The sequence below is a fragment of the Dasypus novemcinctus genome, chromosome 14, assembly GCF_030445035.2.
Source record: "Dasypus novemcinctus isolate mDasNov1 chromosome 14, mDasNov1.1.hap2, whole genome shotgun sequence".
Taxonomy (NCBI): domain Eukaryota; kingdom Metazoa; phylum Chordata; class Mammalia; order Cingulata; family Dasypodidae; genus Dasypus; species Dasypus novemcinctus.
Window position 1 is genome coordinate 29716940 of NC_080686.1, and position 21098 is coordinate 29738037.

At 37.5% G+C, this 21098-nt stretch overlaps 1 protein-coding gene across 11 annotated transcripts in view; it reads left to right on the forward strand.

Annotated features, from left to right (window-relative positions):
* The window catches only part of CSPP1 (centrosome and spindle pole associated protein 1), a 139916-nt gene that overhangs the window by 76233 nt on the left and 42585 nt on the right, over positions 1 to 21098 (forward strand). For all 11 annotated transcript variants that reach the window (XR_009180416.2, XM_071207842.1, XM_012520681.4 and 8 more), the window contains 2 exons: positions 8868 to 8997; positions 13331 to 13478. Coding sequence is in view for 10 of the 11 variants with exons in the window: in XM_071207842.1 (XP_071063943.1) it covers positions 8868 to 8997; positions 13331 to 13478 (278 nt within the window). In the remaining variant the exon portion in view is untranslated. The remainder of the gene's footprint in view (positions 1 to 8867; positions 8998 to 13330; positions 13479 to 21098) is intronic.

Below are 21098 nucleotides of genomic sequence, written 5' to 3' on the forward strand. Positions count from 1 at the left end.
AAGGGGTACTGATGCTTTTAATGGATGTACAAGTTTTAATTAGCTTGACTATAAAAGTGTGGAAATGGATAGAGTTGATGGTAACACATTATACTGACTATAACTAACATAGCTGGTTTATCAATGGAATTATGGCTGAAAGGGGTACTCTGGGGATATACATCTCAATTGAAAGAAAGCTAGAGAATGATCTAGGGACTGAATAACATAGTGAACCCAGAGTTGGATGAGAATTGTGCTTAATAGTACGAATACAAGAATGTTCTCTGAACTAGAACAAATGTACATCTCTATCTCAAGGTGGTAATACTATGGGATACATAGGAAAAATACTATTAATGTAACCTATAGACTGTAGTTAACAGCAATATTGTATATTCTTGCACCAATATCAAAAAAGTATTGTACTAATAATGGGGGGAAAATATTCCAGATGTATGCTATAGACCATAATTAGTGGTCCTAGTCTGATATTATCACATAATCTGTAACAAATGTTGCACAACAAGGTAATGTGTTGGTGGAGGGGTGTTGTGTGGGAATTATGGACATTTGCATGATTCTTTTGTAAGTTCACAACTTCCCTAATGAATATATATATATGGAAAACCACATTAGAGGCATACCACAGCAGACTTGAAATGATTGATGATGGAATAAGTGATACAGAAGACAGGACAGTACAACTGGAATAGAGAACAGAGCAAAAAGAATGGAAAAAATTGAGCAGGGGCTCAGGGAATTGAATGATAACAGGAAGCGCAACAACATACATGTCATGGGAATTCCAGAAGGAGAAAAGAAGGAAGGGAAGAAGGACAGAAAGAGTATTTGAGGAAATAATGGCTGAAAATTTCCCAACTTTCATGAATAAAATGAACTTACATGTCCAGGAAGCTCAGGGTGTCCCAATCAGAATAAACCTGAATAGATTTACTCCACACACATTCTACTCAGAATGTCAAACTTGAAGGTAAAGAGAGAATTCTGAGAGCAGCAAAGGAGAAGCAAACCATCATGCACAAGAGACACCTAGTAAGACTTAGTGAGGATTTCTGGTCAGAAATGATGGAGGTGAGAAGACAATGCTATGATATAATTAGGATACTGAAAGAGAGAAGTTACTATCCAAGATTTCTTTCTCTGGCAAAATTATCCTTCAAATAAATGTTCACAAATAAACAGAAACTAAGAGAGTTTGTAAAAAAGAATCCACCTTTGTGAGAAGTATTAAAGGGAGCCTTACAGCCCAAAAGAAAAAGACAGGACAGTGTACCAGGCAAGACTAGCAGAAAGGATAACCAAAACAGTAAAAAGATTGACAAAAATAAGTTATGACATATAAAAGCTAAAGAATAAAATGGTGGAAATAAATAATGTGTAATGTCATTGAATATGAATGGATTAAACTCCCCAGTCAAAAGATACAGGCTGACAGAATGGATTAAAAAAACACAAACCATCCATATACTACCTACAAGAGACTCACCTTAGACTCAGGGATACACACAGGCTGAAAGTATACGGTTAGAAGATACTCCACACAAACAGTAACCAAAAAAGAGCAGGGGTAGCTATACTGGTGTGGCAGTTTGAGATTATTTATGAATCCCCAAAAGAGAAAGATGATGTTTGTTAACTAATCTGTTCCTCTGGGTGTGATACCCTTTGATTATGTTGGATTCAGTTGAGCGGCCCTTGATTAAATCACCTTTAAGATCAGGGCTTTGATTTGAACCCGTTAGTAAGGCGTGACTCAAGTTGAGTCCCTGCCCCTTGGTGGACCTGTATAAATGGACACTAACTCAAGAAGACACATGGGAAGAGAGAAAACGTTGTCATTTTTTATCCTGAGGCCCTGGGTAGAGATAAGCCCTTTGCCTGATAGTTTGCAACTGATATAGGAAGCCCTGAGAGATGAGCCCTATGTCAGCCTTCAGCTGGGATCAGGGAAAAGCTGGGCCTAAAGAACCTTAAGAGGAAGAGGAAACCTAGGAAAGAGAGACCAGGCAGAGATCAGTGACCATCTTGCTTCAACATGTGGCAACTGACTTTGGTTAGAAAGCAACCTTGAGTTGGACCCTTTTGGGCCTTGTAACTGTAAGCTTTTACCCCAAATAAATACTTTTTATAAAAGCCAGCAGATTTCTGGTACTTTGTATCAGCATGCCTTTGGCAGACTAATACAACTGTTATCAGACAAAACAGACCTTAAATGAAAAAAAAGTTATGAGAGATACAGAAAGCCATTATATATTAATAAAAGGGACAGGCCATTAGTAAAAAATGTCATAAATATCAATGCACCTAACCAGGGTGCCCCAAAATACATGAGGCAAACTCTGGCAAAACTGAAGGAAGAAGGAGCCAGTGTGGCTCAAGTGGCTGAGTGCATGCTTCCCACATGGGATGTCCTTGGTTCAGTTCTTGGTGCCTCCTGAAAATCACAAAAGCAACAAGTAAAACAAAAAACCAACTCAGGAGCTCATGTGGCCCAGTGGTTGAGCACCAGCTTCCCATATATGAGGTCCCATGTTCAATCCCTGGCCCCTGGTGCCTGAAAAAAACAAAGAAACAGAAAAAAATACCAAAAAAAAAAACCCAAAAAAAAACCACCCCAAAAATTGAAGAAAGAAATAGACATCTCTACAATAATATATGGAGACTTCAACATACCGTAACTCAGATAATTAGAACAAGTAGACAGAAGATCAACAAGGAAACGGAATGTGAAACAATATGATAAATGAGCTAAATGAGCTAGACCTGACAGGCTTATACAGAACATTGCATATCAAATCAGCCGCTTTTATCTTCTCAAGTGCTCAGGGATCTTTCCCCAGGAAAGACTACATGTTGGGTCACAAGGCAGGTCTTAATAAATATAAAAAGATTGAAGTTATACAAAGCACCTTTTCATATCATAATGGAATGAAACTGCAAGTCAATTAGATGGGAAGGAAGCAGATGTGACTCAGGTGACTGGGTTCCGCCTACCACATGGGAGGTTGTTGGTTTGGATCCCAGTGTCTCCTAAAGAAGACAGCAAGCTGGTGTGATGGACAGGCACTGCAAACAGATACAACAAGAGACACAAGAAAAACATGAGAGACACAACAAAGTAGGGAGCAGAGGTTCCCAGTGCCTCCTAAAGAAGATAGTGAAGTGATATGACAGACAGGTGTGGCAGGATGACACAACAAGAGGTGCAGGGAGGAAAAACAGTGAGAAGTGCAACAAAGCAGGGAGCGGAGGTGGCTTAAACAATTAGGCACCTCTCTCCCACATCAGAGGTCCTGGGTTCAGCGTCCAGTGCCTCCCAAAGAAATAAGGAAGACTAACAGACACAGCAAGTGAAAAACAACAAGGGTGTTGGGAGAAAGAAATAAAATCTTAAAAAAAATAATAATAGATAGGGAAAGGGAAAATTCACAAATGTGGAGGCTAAACAATACACTTCTAAACAATGGGTCAAAGAAGAAATTTTAAGAGAAATTGGTGAATTCATTGAGACAAATGAAAATGAGAACAAAACTTATCAAAAGTTATGGTATACAGTGAAGGAGCTCTGAGGGAAATTTATAGATCTAAATGCCTATATAAAAAAACTAAAATCAAGTCTAATTGAACAGCTGGAGGAACTAGAAAAAGAACAGCAAACCATTCTCAATGCAAGCAGAAGAAAAGAAATAATAAAGATTAGAGCAGAAATAAATGAAATTGAGAGCAACCACCACAACAAAAACAAGAGAGAAAATCAACAAAACCAAAAGCTGGTTAAAAAGATCAATAAAATTGACAAACCTTTAGGGAGACTAACATAAAAAAGAGACTATACAAATAAATCACAAATGAAAGGGGGGAAGTTACGACTCACCACACGGGAAAAAAAAATAAGAGGATATTTATGAGAAATTATATGCCAGGAAGGGGATGTGGCTCCACTGAGAGAGCGTCCATCTACCTTATGGAGGGTCCAGGGTTCAATCCCCAGGGCCTCCTGACCTGCGTGGTGAACTGGCCTATGCACAGTGCTGCTGCCGCTCTCAAGGAGTGCAGTGCCCCACACAGGCGTCCCCGTGTAGGGGTCCCCCATGTGCAAGGAGTGCACCCCACAAAGGAGAGCCACCCAGCATGTTAAAAGCGCAGCCTGCCCATCAGTGGTGCTGCACACACAGAGAGCTGACACAGCAAGATGACACACAAAAAAGGAGACACAGTTTTCCCAATGCTGCAGGATAATGCAAGTGGACACAGAAGAACACACAGTGAATGGATGCAGAGAGCAGACGGGGGGCGGGGGGGGGGGAATAAATAAAATATATCTTAAAAAGAAAAAAAAAAAAGAAATTACATGCCAACAAACTAGATAGCCTAGATGAAATGAACAAATTCTTAGGAATGCACAAACAACCTACATTCACTCTGTAAGACACACAAGAACTCAACAGACAAATCACATTTGAAGAGATTGAAACAGTCATCAAAAACCACCCAATAAAGGAAAGTCCAGGACCAGATGACTTCACAGGTGATTTCTGTCAAGCATTTAGAAAAGAATTATCACGAATCCTATTTAATCTCTTCCAGAAAATTGAACGGGAGGGAAAATTACCCAACACATCTTATGAAGCCAACATTACTCTAATACCAAAGCCAGATGAAGATACTACAAGAAAAGAAAACTACAGACCAATGTCTGTGATGAACAGATGCAAAAATTCTCAACAAAATATTTGCAAATAGAATCCAACAGTGTATCAAAAAACTTATACACCACGATTAAGTGGGATTTATTCCTGGTATGCATGGGTGGTTCAACATAAGAAAATTAATGTAATATACTACATTAACAAATCAAAGGAAAAAAGCCACATGATCATCTCGATTGATGCAGAAAAGGCATTTGACAAAATCCAGAATCCTTTCTTGATAAAAAAAAAACACTTTGAAAGATAGGAATAGGGGGAAAATTCCTCAATATGAAAACCCCCAGCCAATATCATAGTCAATGTGGAAAGGTTGAAAGCTTTCCCTCTAAGACTGGAAACATGACAAGGATGCCCACTGTCACCACTGTTAGGCAGTATTGTGTGAGAAGTTGTAGCTAGGCCAATTAGACAAAAAAAAAAAGGCATCCAGATAGGAAAAGAAGTAAGAATTTCACTATTTGCAAAGATATGATCCTATATTTAGAAAATTCTGAAATGTCTATGACAAAATTACTTGAAATAATAAACAGGTTCAGCAAAGTAGACTATAAGATAAATATGCAAAAATCAGTAATATTTCATTACACTAGTATTGAACAATCTGAGGAGGAAATGAGGGGAAAAAATTCCATTTAAAACAGCAGCAAAAAGACTCACATAGCTAGGAATCAGTTTAACCAAAGAAGTCCAGGACCTATATTCAGAAAACTACAAAACAATGTGAAAAGTAATCGTTGAAGATCTAATCAAATGGAAAGACATTTCATGTTCATGGATTGGAAGACTATTTATTGTGAAGATGTCAATCTTATCCAAACTGATATTCAATGCAATACTAATAAAAATTCCAACAGCCTACTTTACAGAAGTAGAAAAGGCAATTACCAAATTTATTTGGAAGGGAAAGTGCACCTGAATAGCCAAAAACATCCTAAAAAGTAAGAGTGATGTGGGAGGACTTTTAGTGCCTGGGCTTGAAACATACTGCAAAGCTCCATGGGTCAAAACAGCCTGATATTGGCATAAAGATAGACACAGTGATATGTAGAATAAAATCGAGTCCAGAAATAAACCCTCATCTCTATGACCAACTAGTTTTTGATAAACCTTCCAAATCCACATTACTGGCTCAAAACTGTATTTTCAACAAATGGTGCTGGGAGAACTAGATACCCATAACCAAAAGAGTGAAAGAGGAACCCTATCTCACTCTATACAAGAATCAACTCAAAATGAATCAAAGACCTAACTATTCACACTTGCTAAAAGATGGAAATAGCTCAGGTGTCTGTTGACCGATGAATGGATCAACAAACTGCCATGTGTCCACTCAATGGACTATTATGCAGCTATAAGAAAGAAATGAAGTCATGAAGCAAAAAACGTGTTTAAACCTGGAGGCTTTTGAGAGTCATTCATATTGTTGCACGTATCAGGTTAGTTTTTGCCTTTTTATTGCTGAGTTGTATTTTATTGTGTGGATGTACCACAATTCAGAAATTTGTCCATTCACCAGCTGGTGGACATTGGGGTTGTTTCTGATTTTGGGTGATTGTGAATAAAGCTAATATATACTTAAATAAAAAAAGCAGTTACTAGTGTATTAGCCAAAAGTGCTGACGCAAAGTACCAGAAATCTGTTGGATTTTATTAAGGATATTTATTTGGGATACAAGCTTACAGTTACAAAGCCCTAAAGAGTCCAACTCAAGGTGTCATAAGAGGTGGGTACTTTGTCACCAAATGTCTGTTGCCACATATTGGCAAGATGGCTGCCAATAACCTGTGAGAGTTCAGCCTTTGTCTTTCCTCCTAGGGCTCCCTGGGTCCCATTTCCAATCTCAGCTGTAGGCTTGAGGGCTAGTTTCTTTCTGGGCCATTTCAGTTGCTCTGGTCTCTTCACAAGGTCAGCTGTAAACTATCAGGCAAATGACTGATCTCTCCCTGGGCTCCAGCATCAAAACCAAGTTCTTTCTTCTGCTGTGTCTTTTTCTGTGCATCTTCTCTGTGGGAGAGTCTGTTGTATCAGTCCTGCATGCCCTAATGACATGGTTGAATCAAAGCTCTAATCTTGATTTAATCAAGTAAATGTGAAGCCTTTGAATTTAAATCAGTCAAAGGGTATTATGGCCAGAGGACAGACCAGTTTACGAACATAATTAATATCTCTTTTTGAAATTATAAATAATATCAAACTGCCACAACAGGAAATGGCAGTTTCTTAAACAGTTAAAAACTTAACATATCATATTCCATTCCTAGCCATATATCCAAGAGAAATAAAAATATATGTAAATACATAAAGGCTTGTATGTGAATGTTCATAGCTGCATTATTCATAACAGCTAAAAAATGAAAGCAGTGCAAATGTCCATCACTTGGTAAATGGGTAAACAAAATGTTTTACAGCCATAAAATATATGACAATAAAAAGAAATGAACTACAAAATGGATAAACCTCAAAAGGAAAGAATCCACATGGAAATGACTGCATATTGTATGGTTCCATTTATATAAAATGTCCATAGAGACTGAAAATAGGCTGCTTACAGATTGTCTGTGGCAGGGAATGGAAGATGGGTGTTGGTTGCATGTGAGTTTAAGTTATGGGAATGTTCTAAAACTGGAGTGTGGAGATGGTTGTACAACTCTAAAAATTTGCTTTTAAAAGACTGTATACTTACATCACTATCATTTTCCTCATCCTGATCTGACTATATACATTCCTATACCCTCTTTTCTTTGGGCTAGGGAGGAGTGGATGAATTTTCAAGGTCACAAATTTGGGTCCTTGAGTGACTGGTGCAGACAGAAAGGATAGTGAGTGAAAGATACTAAGAGAATCTATCCCCTATAAATTTATAGCCGGTGTGTTTTGAGAGATTGAATTTACTCAGCTAAGTCCTCTTGACCTTCTTAATCATTCACACAAACAGTACCCCCCTCTCTGAAAAAACATAATGTCACCTTGTGAGCCATTTGCTCTGGCTCCCCTCATCTTCCCTTTCTCCCACTCATAATCCAGTGTGACAGTATATACGATTATAACTGTTTATCTTTATTAAAGATTGTAAATAAATTAGATAAGTATACAAAGGGAACTCGCTATTTAAAGTGATTGCATCGTTTTTGGGAAGCAGATATGGCTCAAGTGAATGAGCTCCTGCCTACCAAATGGGAGGTCCTGAGTTCAGTTCCAGCGGCCTCCAGGAGAAGGCGAGTTGGTGCAACAAGATGATGCAACAGACACACAGAGGAAGGACAATGAGAGTTGCAGCAAACCAGGGCACTGAGGTGGCTCAAGCAAATGAGTGCCTCTCTCCCACATGGGAGATCCTGGTTCAGTGTCTGGTGCTTCCTAAAGAGAAGAGGAGGAGTCAGCGAGTGTAAAACAAAGGGGGTGGGGGGCGGCGGGTAATAAAAGAAATCTTTTTAAAAAAAAGTGATTATATAATTTTTGATAAGGCTTTTGCTTTTGCGTTTTCATTTTCATAATTTAAAAATTATAAAATTATTTGAATTTTTCATAATTTAGATTTTAAAAATTTATTGTAATCTTCAAAGTGGATACATATTGTATTTAAACACATTTAAATATGTGTTGGGTTTAAGAACACTTTATGTTGAGGTTTATATAATCATGTGTTTTAAATTTTTTTCTTTTTATTTGGCTTTTAAGTCATTTTTCCTTAAATTTATTTTATTTGGGACAGTGACTTTTTATTGTAATTATATCGTTTTATTCTTGAAATGAGTAGGAAATAATTACATTGGAACATATCTGAATCATAGTGATTATGGTATTACTTGAGGAACTTCAGTGTGTTATGATTTCTGTACAGTTGGAAAAGTGCATAAGTCATATGTGTACTGCTTGGATTATCACAAAATATTCAGTCCCATGTAACTGCCACTTAGGTCAAGAAATAGATCCAACAAATTAGAATGTTCTATGGATTGTCAGAGCAGAGGCAGGAAGGAAAACTTAAGAAGGGGCTGCTTAATTAAGAATTCTTTGATCTATGGAAAAATGTTTTTCCCTATTTTTAAATGTATTTATATGCCATGCTATTTCAAGTAGTGTTGGATTTTCTTCTTTCTGTTTGGTTGTAGATCGATTCAAATTATTCATTGTATTGTATATTAATTGTGTAGGAATACGATTGGACAGAATGAACTGAAAACTACAAGTGACCTAACAATAAATTCAGGACTGTTTTTTGAAGATAAACCAAAACCTTCAAAACAATCACTTCAGTCTTACCAAGAAGCTCTGCAGCAGCAGGTATCCATTTAGTCTTTCATTTGTTCATTCAATGTTGAACACCTTATTTGTTAGCACAGTGGTCCCTTAGAACTGAGTCTGCAGGGGAAAAAGAAAACAGTTGATTCAGTGTAAGTTTTAAAGTGGATAGATTAGATTGCTGTTTGATACATAGGATTAGGAGAATAATTGCCTGGGGCAGTTCAGAGGACTTCACATTGTAGTTGATAGTTGAGCTGGGTGATGTACAGTGCATAAGTTTGAAATTCCTGGTATGGAAAGGGAATGGAGTTGATACGCATATAAGGAAATGGTGGGACATGGGACTGGAAAGTTAGATTATGTTGGTATGACAAATTGAAGCCAGGTAGTCACCAGAAGATTATATCCATTCCTGTGGGTGTGAGCCTGTTGTAAGTGGGACCTTTTGAATAAGTTTCAGTTAAGGACCTTTGGTTAGATTACTTGAGTTAGGCATGACGCAGGATGGATTTTAATCCTTTTACTGGAATCCTTTATAAATGGGATGGATATGGGGAGACAGGAGAGAGAAAAGATCCAGAAGCTCAGAAAGGAATCCACAGATACTGAGAGAGAAACCAACAAAAGCAGTGAGAGCATGAAACTGATACCAGTGAAACCCAGGAGAGAGAAAGCCAAAAAGAAGCTACAGAAGCTGAAAGCAATGGAGTGTGGAGAAGGCAGACGCTGCCATGTGCCAGATCACCCATAGCTGCAGCTCGGGGGGAACGCATCTCCTGATGATGCTTTGATTTGGACAATTGCACAGCCTTAGAACTGTAAGCGTGTAAGTTAATAAATCCTCATTGTAATGCCTACCCATTTCTTGGCAGGCTTTAACAAACTAAAACAGCTGGGTTGTGAAGGACCTCTAAGTGGTTTTCAACTTCATCTTGTAGATCAGGGGTTTTTAACCTTTTTGTTTCACATACCCTTTTGCCAGTCAGATGAAAACCGTAGACCACTTAAAATGCCCACACTATACTGTGTATTATTTAATAAATATATCACACCCACATCAACACGTCTCCACAAGAATAATGTTTTTTTGAATTTCAGTTCAAGCTCATGGACCCCTTATTAAGAACCCTGTTGTAGATAGTAGATGGCCAAAGTGGAAGGATGTTTTAAGCTGGAAAGTGGGAGGATTAGTTGAAATGAACAGATTTGGCTTTTACAAAAATATCTAGTTGTGGTGTAAATATGTTGAGAAAGAGGTGTGGCAGGAAAACTTTTTAGTAAACTATTGAGATAGTTCAGGGATGGGAAACTAGATGAGGCCCTGAACCGGATAGGTAATATGGGGAGGACTTCCAAGATAATATGAGAGGACACCCATGCAGCAATTCTGAGGTTTCATTGGCAAGACTTACATGGAGTGAATGAGAAAAAATGGAGGACTTGAGTGATTCAGTATTCTAGGGTCGGAGAAAAATGAGGCTGGGAACTAAGAAAGGGAATACAGGAAGCAGAACACGTTTGAGGATTGTGACATCTGTTGTAGTTTATAATGTTTGAAGAGAGTTTGATTTAAAGTAACTGCAGTTTTTGGGACAATTACCCTTATTTATGAAAAGACCCTAAGACTCTTGATAGGTATAGGTCCAACTGAGGCACTTTTCTATTGTATTCCACTTGGATTTCTTCTAAAACCTTTGTTCAACATTTATGTTAGCAATCCTCCTGGAAAGATTTTTTAAAAATTATAGAACTACCAATTTTTTTGTGTGTGTTTAGGATTCTATAAATAAGTCTGAATTTATCTGCCTGCTTTTGAGTGAACATATCAAAAACACCAGTGACAGAACTAGATTTCCCAACTCTAGAATTCTAGTCTGTTTTATGTATGTGATGATTTCTTTGATATTGCTGTAGCAAAAGGTTGCTTAAATTTTCCATGCACATAGTTATGAGTTTAAAAGTGACCTTAGAACAATGTGAGAAAATATTCAGAAATCACGTATCTGATAAGGGTTTAATATCCAGAATATATAAAGAAATTCTTCAACTAAGTAACAAAAAGACAACCCAATTAAAAAAGGGTCAAAAGACTTAAATAGACATTTCTCAAAGAAAATATACAAGTTGGCAAAAACTGCCTGAAAAGACATTCAACATCATTAATGATGTTCTGGTTTGAGTATTTTGTGGGCCCCAGAAAATTCTGTTCTTAAGCTAACCCATTCCTGAGCATGTAAGCCTATTTTATGTGGGACCTCTGGTTAGATTCAGTTAAGGGACCTTTTGATTAAATTGATTCAATTAAGAGTTTTTGATTTGATGTGGGACCCAGGGTGCATCCTTATCCTTTTACTGGAGTCTTATATAAACTGAGGCCTGAAAGCAGAAACATAAAGAAAAAGAGACCTGCCATATTATGCTGCCATGGAGAGAGGACTCCAGGATCTCCTGCAGCCTCAGAAAGAGAGAGACCCTGAGAGACTGAGAGTGCTGAGAAAGAGGCAGGAGGCTGGAATCAGCAGAGCAGTCAATACTGAAGCAGTGAGGCCCCCAAGAGGCTAGGCCCGTGGATCAGCTTGAAGCTGACAGACACAGTCCTGGAGGAGAGGGACGAGACTAACAGGTGGCCATTATGCCCTGCCATATACTTGATTGCCCTCAGCTGCAATTCGGTGAGACAGCATCTCTGTTGATGCCTCGATTTGGACATTTTCACAGCCTTGGAACTGAAAGCTTTTACCCTAATAAATTCCTATTATAAAGACAACCCATTTCTGGCATATTTCTTTGGCAGCCTGTGGCAAACTAAAACCATTAGAGAAAGGCAAAATGAAACCACAATGAGATACCATTTAATACCCACTAGAATGGCTACTATTAGAAAGACAAAATTATGAGTATTGTAGAGTATGGAAAAATAGGGACACTCATTTATTGCTGGTGGAAATGTAAAATGGTGCAGCTGCTGTGGAAAACAGTTTGACAGTTCCTCAGAATGCTAAATATAGGATTTCCATATTACCCAGTAATCCCATTTTTAGGCATACACCTAAAAGAATTGAAAGCAGGGACTCAGATATTTGCACATCGATGTACGTAGTGGCATTATTCACAGTTGCTAGAAGATGGGAGCAACAAAAGTGTCTATGAACCCAGGAATGGATACACCAAATGTGGAATATACACACAATGGACTATTATTCAGCCATAAAAAGAACAAAGTTCTGAAATATGAGACAACATGGATGAACCTAGAAGACATCATGTCGGGTGAAAAAAAGAGACACAAAAAGGCAAATATATGATCTCACTGATATGAAATAATTAGAATAAGCAAACTCATAGAGTCAGAAGCTAGAATATAGGTTATTGGGACAGGGTATAGATAGGGAATGTGAAGTTAAGGCTTAAAATGTACAGGGGTTCTATCTAAAATGATGGAAATGTTTTGGTAGTGGATGTTGGTGATGGTAGCACAACATTGTGAACATAATACACTGAAATATATATATATATATGAATGTGGTTAAAAGGGGAAATTAGGTTGTATATATATTGCTAGAATAAAAATTTTTTAAAAAATTAACTATGCAAACAGTTAAACCATGTAGCATAGTTAATAGTACAGTTATAAAAATGTGCTTGCATCAGCTCTAACAAATGTATCCTAGCAATGCAAGGAGTTAATAATAGGATGATATATGGGAATCCTGTATTTTATGCATGATTGATCTTTAAACCCACAACTTCTCTAAGAAAAAAAAAAGACTTTCTAAAATGTAGATACCTGTTTGTTTCCTATCCATATGTCTCCAGACAGTATCCCTGTGCTTATAGGAATGTATTTGTTTCTGTGTGCTTTCTTAAAATTGTACTTTAAGTAGCTCAGCATTCCCGCCAAATCTGTGAACCTTCAGCCTCTCCAAATTCTGGGAATTGTGTTTGCCTGGATAGAATAAAGGTGGTGAGGTAGGGAGTAGTTTGTGGCTGGACAGTTCCCATGGCAAGGCAGAAGAAAAAGGAAAGTAGAGTGATCCTAATGGTCCACAGGCCCCTTGTAAGGTTTAGGGGAGGGGATGGCTCACGCAGAAGTCAGAGCGGGAGTGAGGAAGAGGTTTAGTCCAAAGTGCATGAGTGGATGGAGAGGTCTCCAGTGGCATGATATAGGGGAGAAGCAGCTATTTCCAGCCATTGAAGTGTTTTTAAATTGGACATTACTTATATTTGTGATCTTCAACTTCATAGTTGTATACCTAAACAATTGTGTATCTTTTTTTTTTTATAACAAAGTATAATAAAATGAGATGTGACTACTAACCTCTTTTATGAGAGTACTTGTCTGCTCTTACGAATGTTTCCTAATGTTGTCAAGATTCAGGAAAGAGAAGAAAGAAGGAAGAAAGAACGGGAAGAAAAAGAAGAATATGAAGCCAAATTAGAAGCTGAAATGAGAAGTTATAACCCCTGGGGGAAAGGTGGAGGTGGTGCTCCTCTCAGGGATGCAAAAGGAAATCTGATAAGTATGATACTTCCATTGATTTGTTGTTTTAAAATAAACTCAGTTATTTTTAACTTTTTAAAAGGGTGGAGTAGAAAGAAATATAATCATAGCTGATGAAGCAAGGTCTTTTAGTAGGTACCTTAATGGAAAAAAGGTATTTTGATAATGGATATAGCAGAGGTTAGAAAGCCTTTCTTCAGAATACTGCTCATTTATTTTTAAACTTTTTATTTTGAAATAATTTGAAGTATACAGGACAGTTGCCAAAATAATACGAACACCATACAGAAAATGCCAATGTTTCCCCACTCCCTAGATAGCCAGATCCACCAATTTTAACATTTTGCCACATTTGCCAGGTCATTCTATTTTTTCACCCATCCATCAATTCATCCATAATCCATTTAATTCATCTATGTGATCTACCTGCCCAATGGGTGACTCCTTTATAAAATACAAAAAGACCTGATCTCAATAACTCTGGCAGATTGCAGGATTATGTTGATTTATCTTTCACTTATATTCTCTCAAAAATTTTTGATTTAGTAATCATACAGCAAGCACTTTGAAAAGAGAGGCTTCATATAACATGTTATATCTACTAGGATAGTCTCTGGTTACCTTTTAGCTAGGGACAGTAAAAGTAGAGAAGAGATAATGGGGTTTTGAAAAGTGATTAGAAATGAGAAATGAAAGGATAATAGAAAAATACCTATTAAAATGATGATTTATGTTATTATAGGGACAGCTGGGTAATGGAGTCATTAGATGTTGGCTATTGAGTTAGGGTTATTGTGGGCTATGCTTTTCATTCCTTGTTAAATATGGCCAAATATAGTCTTTTTTAAAAAAGGAGATTTTTGAAGTCTATTTAAATTAATAAGATAACTTTTACCCACCCTCGTACCACCCCCAAAGGATTTTTCCCTTTCCTATCTTCATCTGAGTACTTTCTTCACCATTTTAGAAGACTGAAACTCTTGTTACTGTCTTTATGGATGAGATGATTTTAGGTGATATATAATTTAACATTTCTTACTTCTATAGGTAAATGTATATTTGAATATATAGTATATAAGCACTGTTGAAAACCATTTATAGGTAGTGCTATCACTTTTCATTTTAATGTAAAAATATTAGTATAGGTATTTAGTGAAAAATGCTGTAATAACCCCCAAATTTTGAGGCTTAAAGCAGTATACATTTACTACTTGCTTATTCACTTAAAAAAAATTTTTTATATCACATTTTGATGCTGTTTGGGAGCTTCTCTTCTAAGAGGTGACTCAGTGGTCCAGGCCTTGTCCAGAGTGTTATTCCTCCATCTAGGAGTTTTTAATTCTAGCTGTGCAGACATGGATCAGTGGGTGGGGAAAAGAAATCGAGGATATTGCTGGGGCCTGGTCTAGAAGTGGAGGAGTATCACTTTAACCTTCATTCCCTTGTCCAGACCTAGTCATAAGGTTCTCACCTAACTATAATGGAGGCTAAGAAATTTAGGTTTCTTCATGCCCGGGAGGAGAACATGGGATTGGTAAGTATCTAGCTAGTCTTTGCTTCAGTAAATTTAAGTAAACTTGTAAATTTATAGAAAGAAACCTCCAATTATCATGAAGGAGGTGCTTAAATGACTGAAATTCTAGGAAACACTGGAATAGAGTAATTTCCTAGAACTTTCCAGGCTACCTCTCAGATTATTTCCAGTTCAAACAATATAGTTAGAGTGCTCTATACATATTTAATTGACGAGAGTGAGTTTCCAAATTTCTTATTTAAAGAGGAATGGAGAAAACTTTTTTGGGATTTCCGTTTTTAGTAGTAATATTTAGTTTGCTTATTTAATGCTACAGCCATGCCATTAAATAGAAAATATGTACTATTTTATCAAATACATTGGAACTCTTTTTTTAAAATGGTATTTTCAAAGCAAATAAATGTACACCTTAAAGACTATCAATTTGTTTTGTATGTATTGATCTTTTTGTAGAACCAGGTTTGTCCTTATTGCTTTTTTTTCTGTGTTTTTGATTTCTGCACTTTCTTTTAGTATTTTCTTCTTTTGGTTTGCTTTGTGCTTTTCTTTTAACTATTTACTTAAATTGGAAGCTTTGATTATGATTTCAAACAATTTTTCTTTTCTAATATAGGCATTTTTAAAATGCTACAAATTTCACTCTGAATAGTCCTTTAGCTACAGCTCACAAATTTTGATATTTGTGTTTTGATTTTCATCCAGAAGATTTTCTAATTTCCCTTGTGATTTTTCTTTGACCAATTGATTATTTAGAGGTAAGTTTTTGCAGTTTCCAAGTATTTAGAGATTTTTCCAGATGACTTTATTTTATTCTTCCTAGTTTATAATCAGTTTTGTTCAGAGAACATACCATTTATGATTTCAGTGTTTTTAAATTTGGGTGGTTTACTTTGTGTACCACTAGTTAGATTTTTACGCATTTTAGAGACTAATCTCTATGATTAATGGCATATGTTTTAAATTAATATTGAAATGTGTATATTTATTGGTGCCAGAGTTGAAAATTTTGCTTAGCTCTCTGAATTAATTATAAAACAGTTTGTATGTCAGCTGTGGACTGCTGAATAATCATTGGAACTTAGCTTCTTTTTTTTTTTAAAGAATTTTTATTTATTTCTCCCGCCCCCCTCCCCCCCCCCCCCCGCCCCATTGTCTGCTCTCTGTGTGTGTTCTTCTGTGTCTGCTTGTATTCTTGTCAGCAGCACCGGGAATCTGTGTCTCTTTTTGTTGCGTCATCTTGCTGCATTAGCTCTCCATGTGTGTGGCGCCACTCCTGGGCAGGCTGTGCTTTTTACATATGAGGTGACTCTCCTTATGGGGCGTACTCCTTGTGTGTGGGGCTTCCCTGTATGGGGGGCACCCTTGTGTGGCACAGCACTCCTTGTGTGCATCAGCACTGTGCGTGGGACAGCTCACCACACAGGTCTGGAGGCCCTGGGTTTGAACCCTGACCTCCCATATGGTGGTAGGTGGATGCTCTATCAGTTGAGCCAAATCCACTTTCCTGGAACTCAGCTTTTATTCTCATATTAGTAGTATTTGACACACCTCAGTCATTTTCTTCAGAATGTTTTGGTGCATATTTTCTTATTTTCTACCAATGTGCAAAGAGCAAATAACTTGTGAAGTTTATGTTAATTTGAAGTATTTAGGTTTATAAAAAAATAAAGTAGACTAAGAAATGAAAAAAGTTTAAATACTATTGCTGTATTGTTCACCTACAAGTATCAGTATTTTAGCCCTGGCCTGATGAATTCATTTTCAGGGAGTAGAAATATTTTCCCACTTATAAATCTATGATATATTTTTTTATATACTGTTAGTTATAGAATTATTCCTATATTGCTAACAATTTCATATTAAGTGATAGGATGATTTACTTTTTTTTTTTTTTGAGGTACCAGGGACTGGGGATTGAACCTGGGACCTTGTTTGTGGGAAACTGGTACTCAACCACTGAGCCACGTTGGCTCCCCTAAGTTGGATTTTTCTTTTGTTTTGCTTGTTGTTGTTTTTAGGAGGGATCAGAAACTGAACTCAGGACCGCCCATGTGGGAAGCAGGTGCTCAACCAATTGAACCACATCTGTTTCCCATGATTTAAATTTGAAGTAAACACTGAAGGTCCTTTTTCTTTTTTTTTTTTTTTTTTTAAGATTTATTTTATTTATTTCTCTCCCTTTCCGCCCCCACCCTGGTTGTCTGTTCTCTGTGTCTATTTGCTGGGTCTTCTTTGTCCACTTCTGTTGTTGTCAGCGGCACAGGAGTCTGTGTTTCTTTTTTGTTGTGTCATCTTGTTGTGTCAATTCTCCATGGGTGCGGCACCATTCCTGGGCAGGCTGCACTTGCTTTCGCACTGGGCGGCTCTTCTTACGTGGCACACTCCTTGCACATAGGGCTTCCCTGCATGGGGAACACCCCTGCATGGCATGGCACTCCTTGCGCGCATCAGCTCTGCACGTGGGCCAGCTCCACACGGGTCAAGGAGGCCCGGGGTTTGAACCACGGACCTCCCATGTTGTAGACGGACGCCCTAACCACTGGGCTAAGTCTGCCCCCTGAAGGTCCTTTTTCAATGGCATCTTTGCAGTTGGCAAATTACGCTTTTAACCAAGTGTCTTTTTTTTGTAAACCGATTTCAAATGTTTTACTTTACCACTTTACAAAAAGATTGTTCCAATTAAGGGCATTATTGATGGGGAGCAGATTGTAGCTCAAATGATTGAGCCCCTGCTTCCCATGTGTGAAGTCCCAGGTTTGATCCCCGGTACCTCCTAAGAACAAAACAAACAAAAAACCAACTCTCATTGGGGAGCAGATATAGCTTAGTGGTTGAGTGCCTGCTTCCCATGTACTAGGTTCATTCCCTGGTACCTACTAAAAAAAATTAAAAAGCAATATTGATTTTTTTTCTTGAATCTGATTTTCTTAATAAATCTTACTTAGTAATTACGTACTATTTGAAATCAGTTTTCCTTTTCTCTGGATACATTGAATATTACTTTGATATCTTGAGAGGACCATGTATAATCATGACAGTAAATTGTAGAATGTTAATGATTTTGAAGTTTATTTATAGTGTTAGCTTTCTTTTAGGATATTTTTCTTTTATAGTTTTACAGCCAGATATCACAGTGAGGTTGCTTTCTTTCAAGACTCACTGGTTGTCAACAGTGTTTTGGGTGTTGTCTGGAAGGCAGGAGTGAGCTCCATGCACTTCAGTCTGGTGATAAAAATGGAAGGATAGTATATGTATTATGATTCATAGTGACTTCTCATTTATATAAGCCAGTCTTATACCCTTCTAGTGACTTGGATGACAAGGAGATATTGATTTCCCCTTTGAGATATTTTGTTTCATGTTTGTATCTTCTCAGGAACCATGGCTGTTAGCTTATGACCTCGACTTTCCCATTGTCTTTTCTGTTTTATTCGCCTCTCATATTCAGATAAACTCTAGGAATTGGTGATGATTTCAGGAGCACCTGCCTGCCTTGTCAATTCTTGTACGTGGTTATTTTTGTGCAATCATCTTTTCTCTGTGATTTTACTCAGTTCCTTTTCTCTTGCAGTTTTTGTTTTTCCTTTCTACTCCTCTCTTCCCTTTCATTTCTGAACGTGCTTCAGTCACTTATATTAAACACAGATAAAGAAAGGAAAACTGCTTTTGACCCTGTTACTTCCTTTATCACATAAAACATGTTCCAAAAGGAGTCTGTGCTTGCTGCTACCACTTCTTACCACCTCCTTATTGCTTAATCATCTTTAATATGATGTCTAACTCCCACCACCGTACTGATGCTATAAGAAATTAAATAATATTGTGATTTAGAACTTAATGATTTTAATTCAGTCCTCATCCTTTTGAACTGGATTGACAGTCCCTTCCATCCTTGAAGTCCTATGCATCCTCTGAGATGCTGTCTTCTCTTCAGTAGATACTTGATGGCTCTGCATTATGTACCAGGTTAGAATCGTTTACATGTGTGAATTTCCTCTTTGTCCCAAGAACTGCCTTCTAACCCTGCATGTTCCTTGCATTAGTTATACTCATGCCACCACCCATTGTCTCCCGCTCCTCTCTTCAACCCCTTTATTACTCCTTAGGTGCTATCACTGATGATCCTCAAATCTCTTTCTCTAGCCTTGATCACTCTTAAAACTCATTTATATCTAGCATACAAACAAAACTTTTAAAATCCATCTCATGTTAATTTGCTTATTTCTGTTGAAGACATCATTGAAATTAAAAAATACAGAGCCCTTTTGGTTCTTCATCTCCAGTTAGTTAATAAGCCTAATGCGTAGGTTCTGCCTCTTCTTGAATTCTCTTCATTTTCATTTCTGCTACCAATAATTGAGATTTATTATGTTTTTGCCTGTGTTGCTTCTATTCCTTCATTATTACTTCATTATCTTCCTTTATTTTTCACATCAAAGCCATAGCATGTATCACAAATATAATCAATTGTATCATTCCATACTCAAAAGTCATTGAGGATTCAGGAGTCTTACTGCCTGTGTTTTTGTTTTTGCCCTGTCACTTACTGGTTTTGTAGTCTTTGAGCAAATTAATTTATTTAAATTTTCTTATCTATAATGCAGGGGTAAAAATAATAGTGCCATATCATACAGGTTATTCTAACTTAAAAAAAATTGTGCACATTTGGTGCTTTTTGCCCTTGTTACTACTACTATTATAACTAACACAACTATCTCCACTACTGTTTTAGTTTACTAAAGCTGCTGGGAGCAAAATACCAGAAATTTGTGGCTTTTATCAGGGGAAAATCTTACAGTCTCAAGGCTGTGAAAAAGTCCAAATCAAGGCTTCATCAGAGATTCTGTCTCAGTTCAGCTTCTGGTGATCCTGAACTCCTGCCGCATGGCACGGCAGGATAGTGGCTCTTAGTCTGGGTCTCTGCCTTCTTCTTGAGGCCACTTTCTGTTCAGACTCAGTTGTGGGTGATCAAGCACAGGGCAGGGCTCTTCTCTTCAGCTTTGAGCTGCTCTGTGGGCCTAGACTCTCCTGGGCCTCCTCCTGTGCCTCTGTGCTCTGCTGATTCCAGCCTCTGGTCTCCAGGATCTCTCTCTTGGCCCCTTGGGTCCTCTTCTTCTGTGACTGCAGGTGATCCTGGAGACCTTTCTCTTGTGGCAGGGTAAAAATGGCAGCTGTCTTTCTGTGTTTTTGCTTTCAGTTCTCTGCGTATATAAGCCTCTAGGAAGAGGCTGGAGACCAACCCGGGTCAAGCCTCTCAGACTAACCCAGTACAGGCCCTAAAGTGATCTAATCAAAAGCTATCTAATCAATAAGTCCCTTAATTGAATCTAATGCAATCAAAGGGTCACACACCCACAGGAATGGATTAGTTCTAAAAACATGATCTTTTCTGGGATTTCACAAAATGCTTCACACTGTCACAGCTACCATCTACAGAACAAAGTTGAGAATTATCAGCTTGTCTTTCAGGAGGTTATATATTAGTCCCCCAAATCTACATTTTTTTCTCATATCTCCTAGTGATCCATTTCATGTGCTCTGTGCTCTAGTTAAGCTGGACTACTTAGGTATTGCCAGAACATTCTTCATATTTTACTCCCTTGGAACCTTTTCTTACATTGTTCTATTCCCTTATTATGATTTCCTACCCATCTTTACCTTTGATGCTTGTAGGCTTTTTACAAGTGTTGACTGCCCTAAATGTCACAACAGATTGTGAATTTTTTATTCTGATCTCCCATTTTTTGGGTAACATTCACAAGCAAATTTACCATATTCTATCTGGTATTCTAATTGTGATTCATGTTACTGTATAAAATACATCCTTGAGCACAACAGATTTCCTAATAATTCTAATATCCAGTTCATTTTCACTGCTGCCATACTCACGCAGTTTGTGTCTGTGTGTGGGCGGCAGGGGGGGGGGGACTTTTTATTTTGTTAAAGCCTTGACTTCTACAATTAATCAGATCTGTTTTTGAAATTGTTTTCTTGACCCAGTCCTAGGTGCTCAGATTTTTGCCATATATATTAGATATCTATTGCTGGGTAACAAATTGCCTCCAAAACCTGGTGTATTAAAATAAAAATCATTATCTTTCAGTT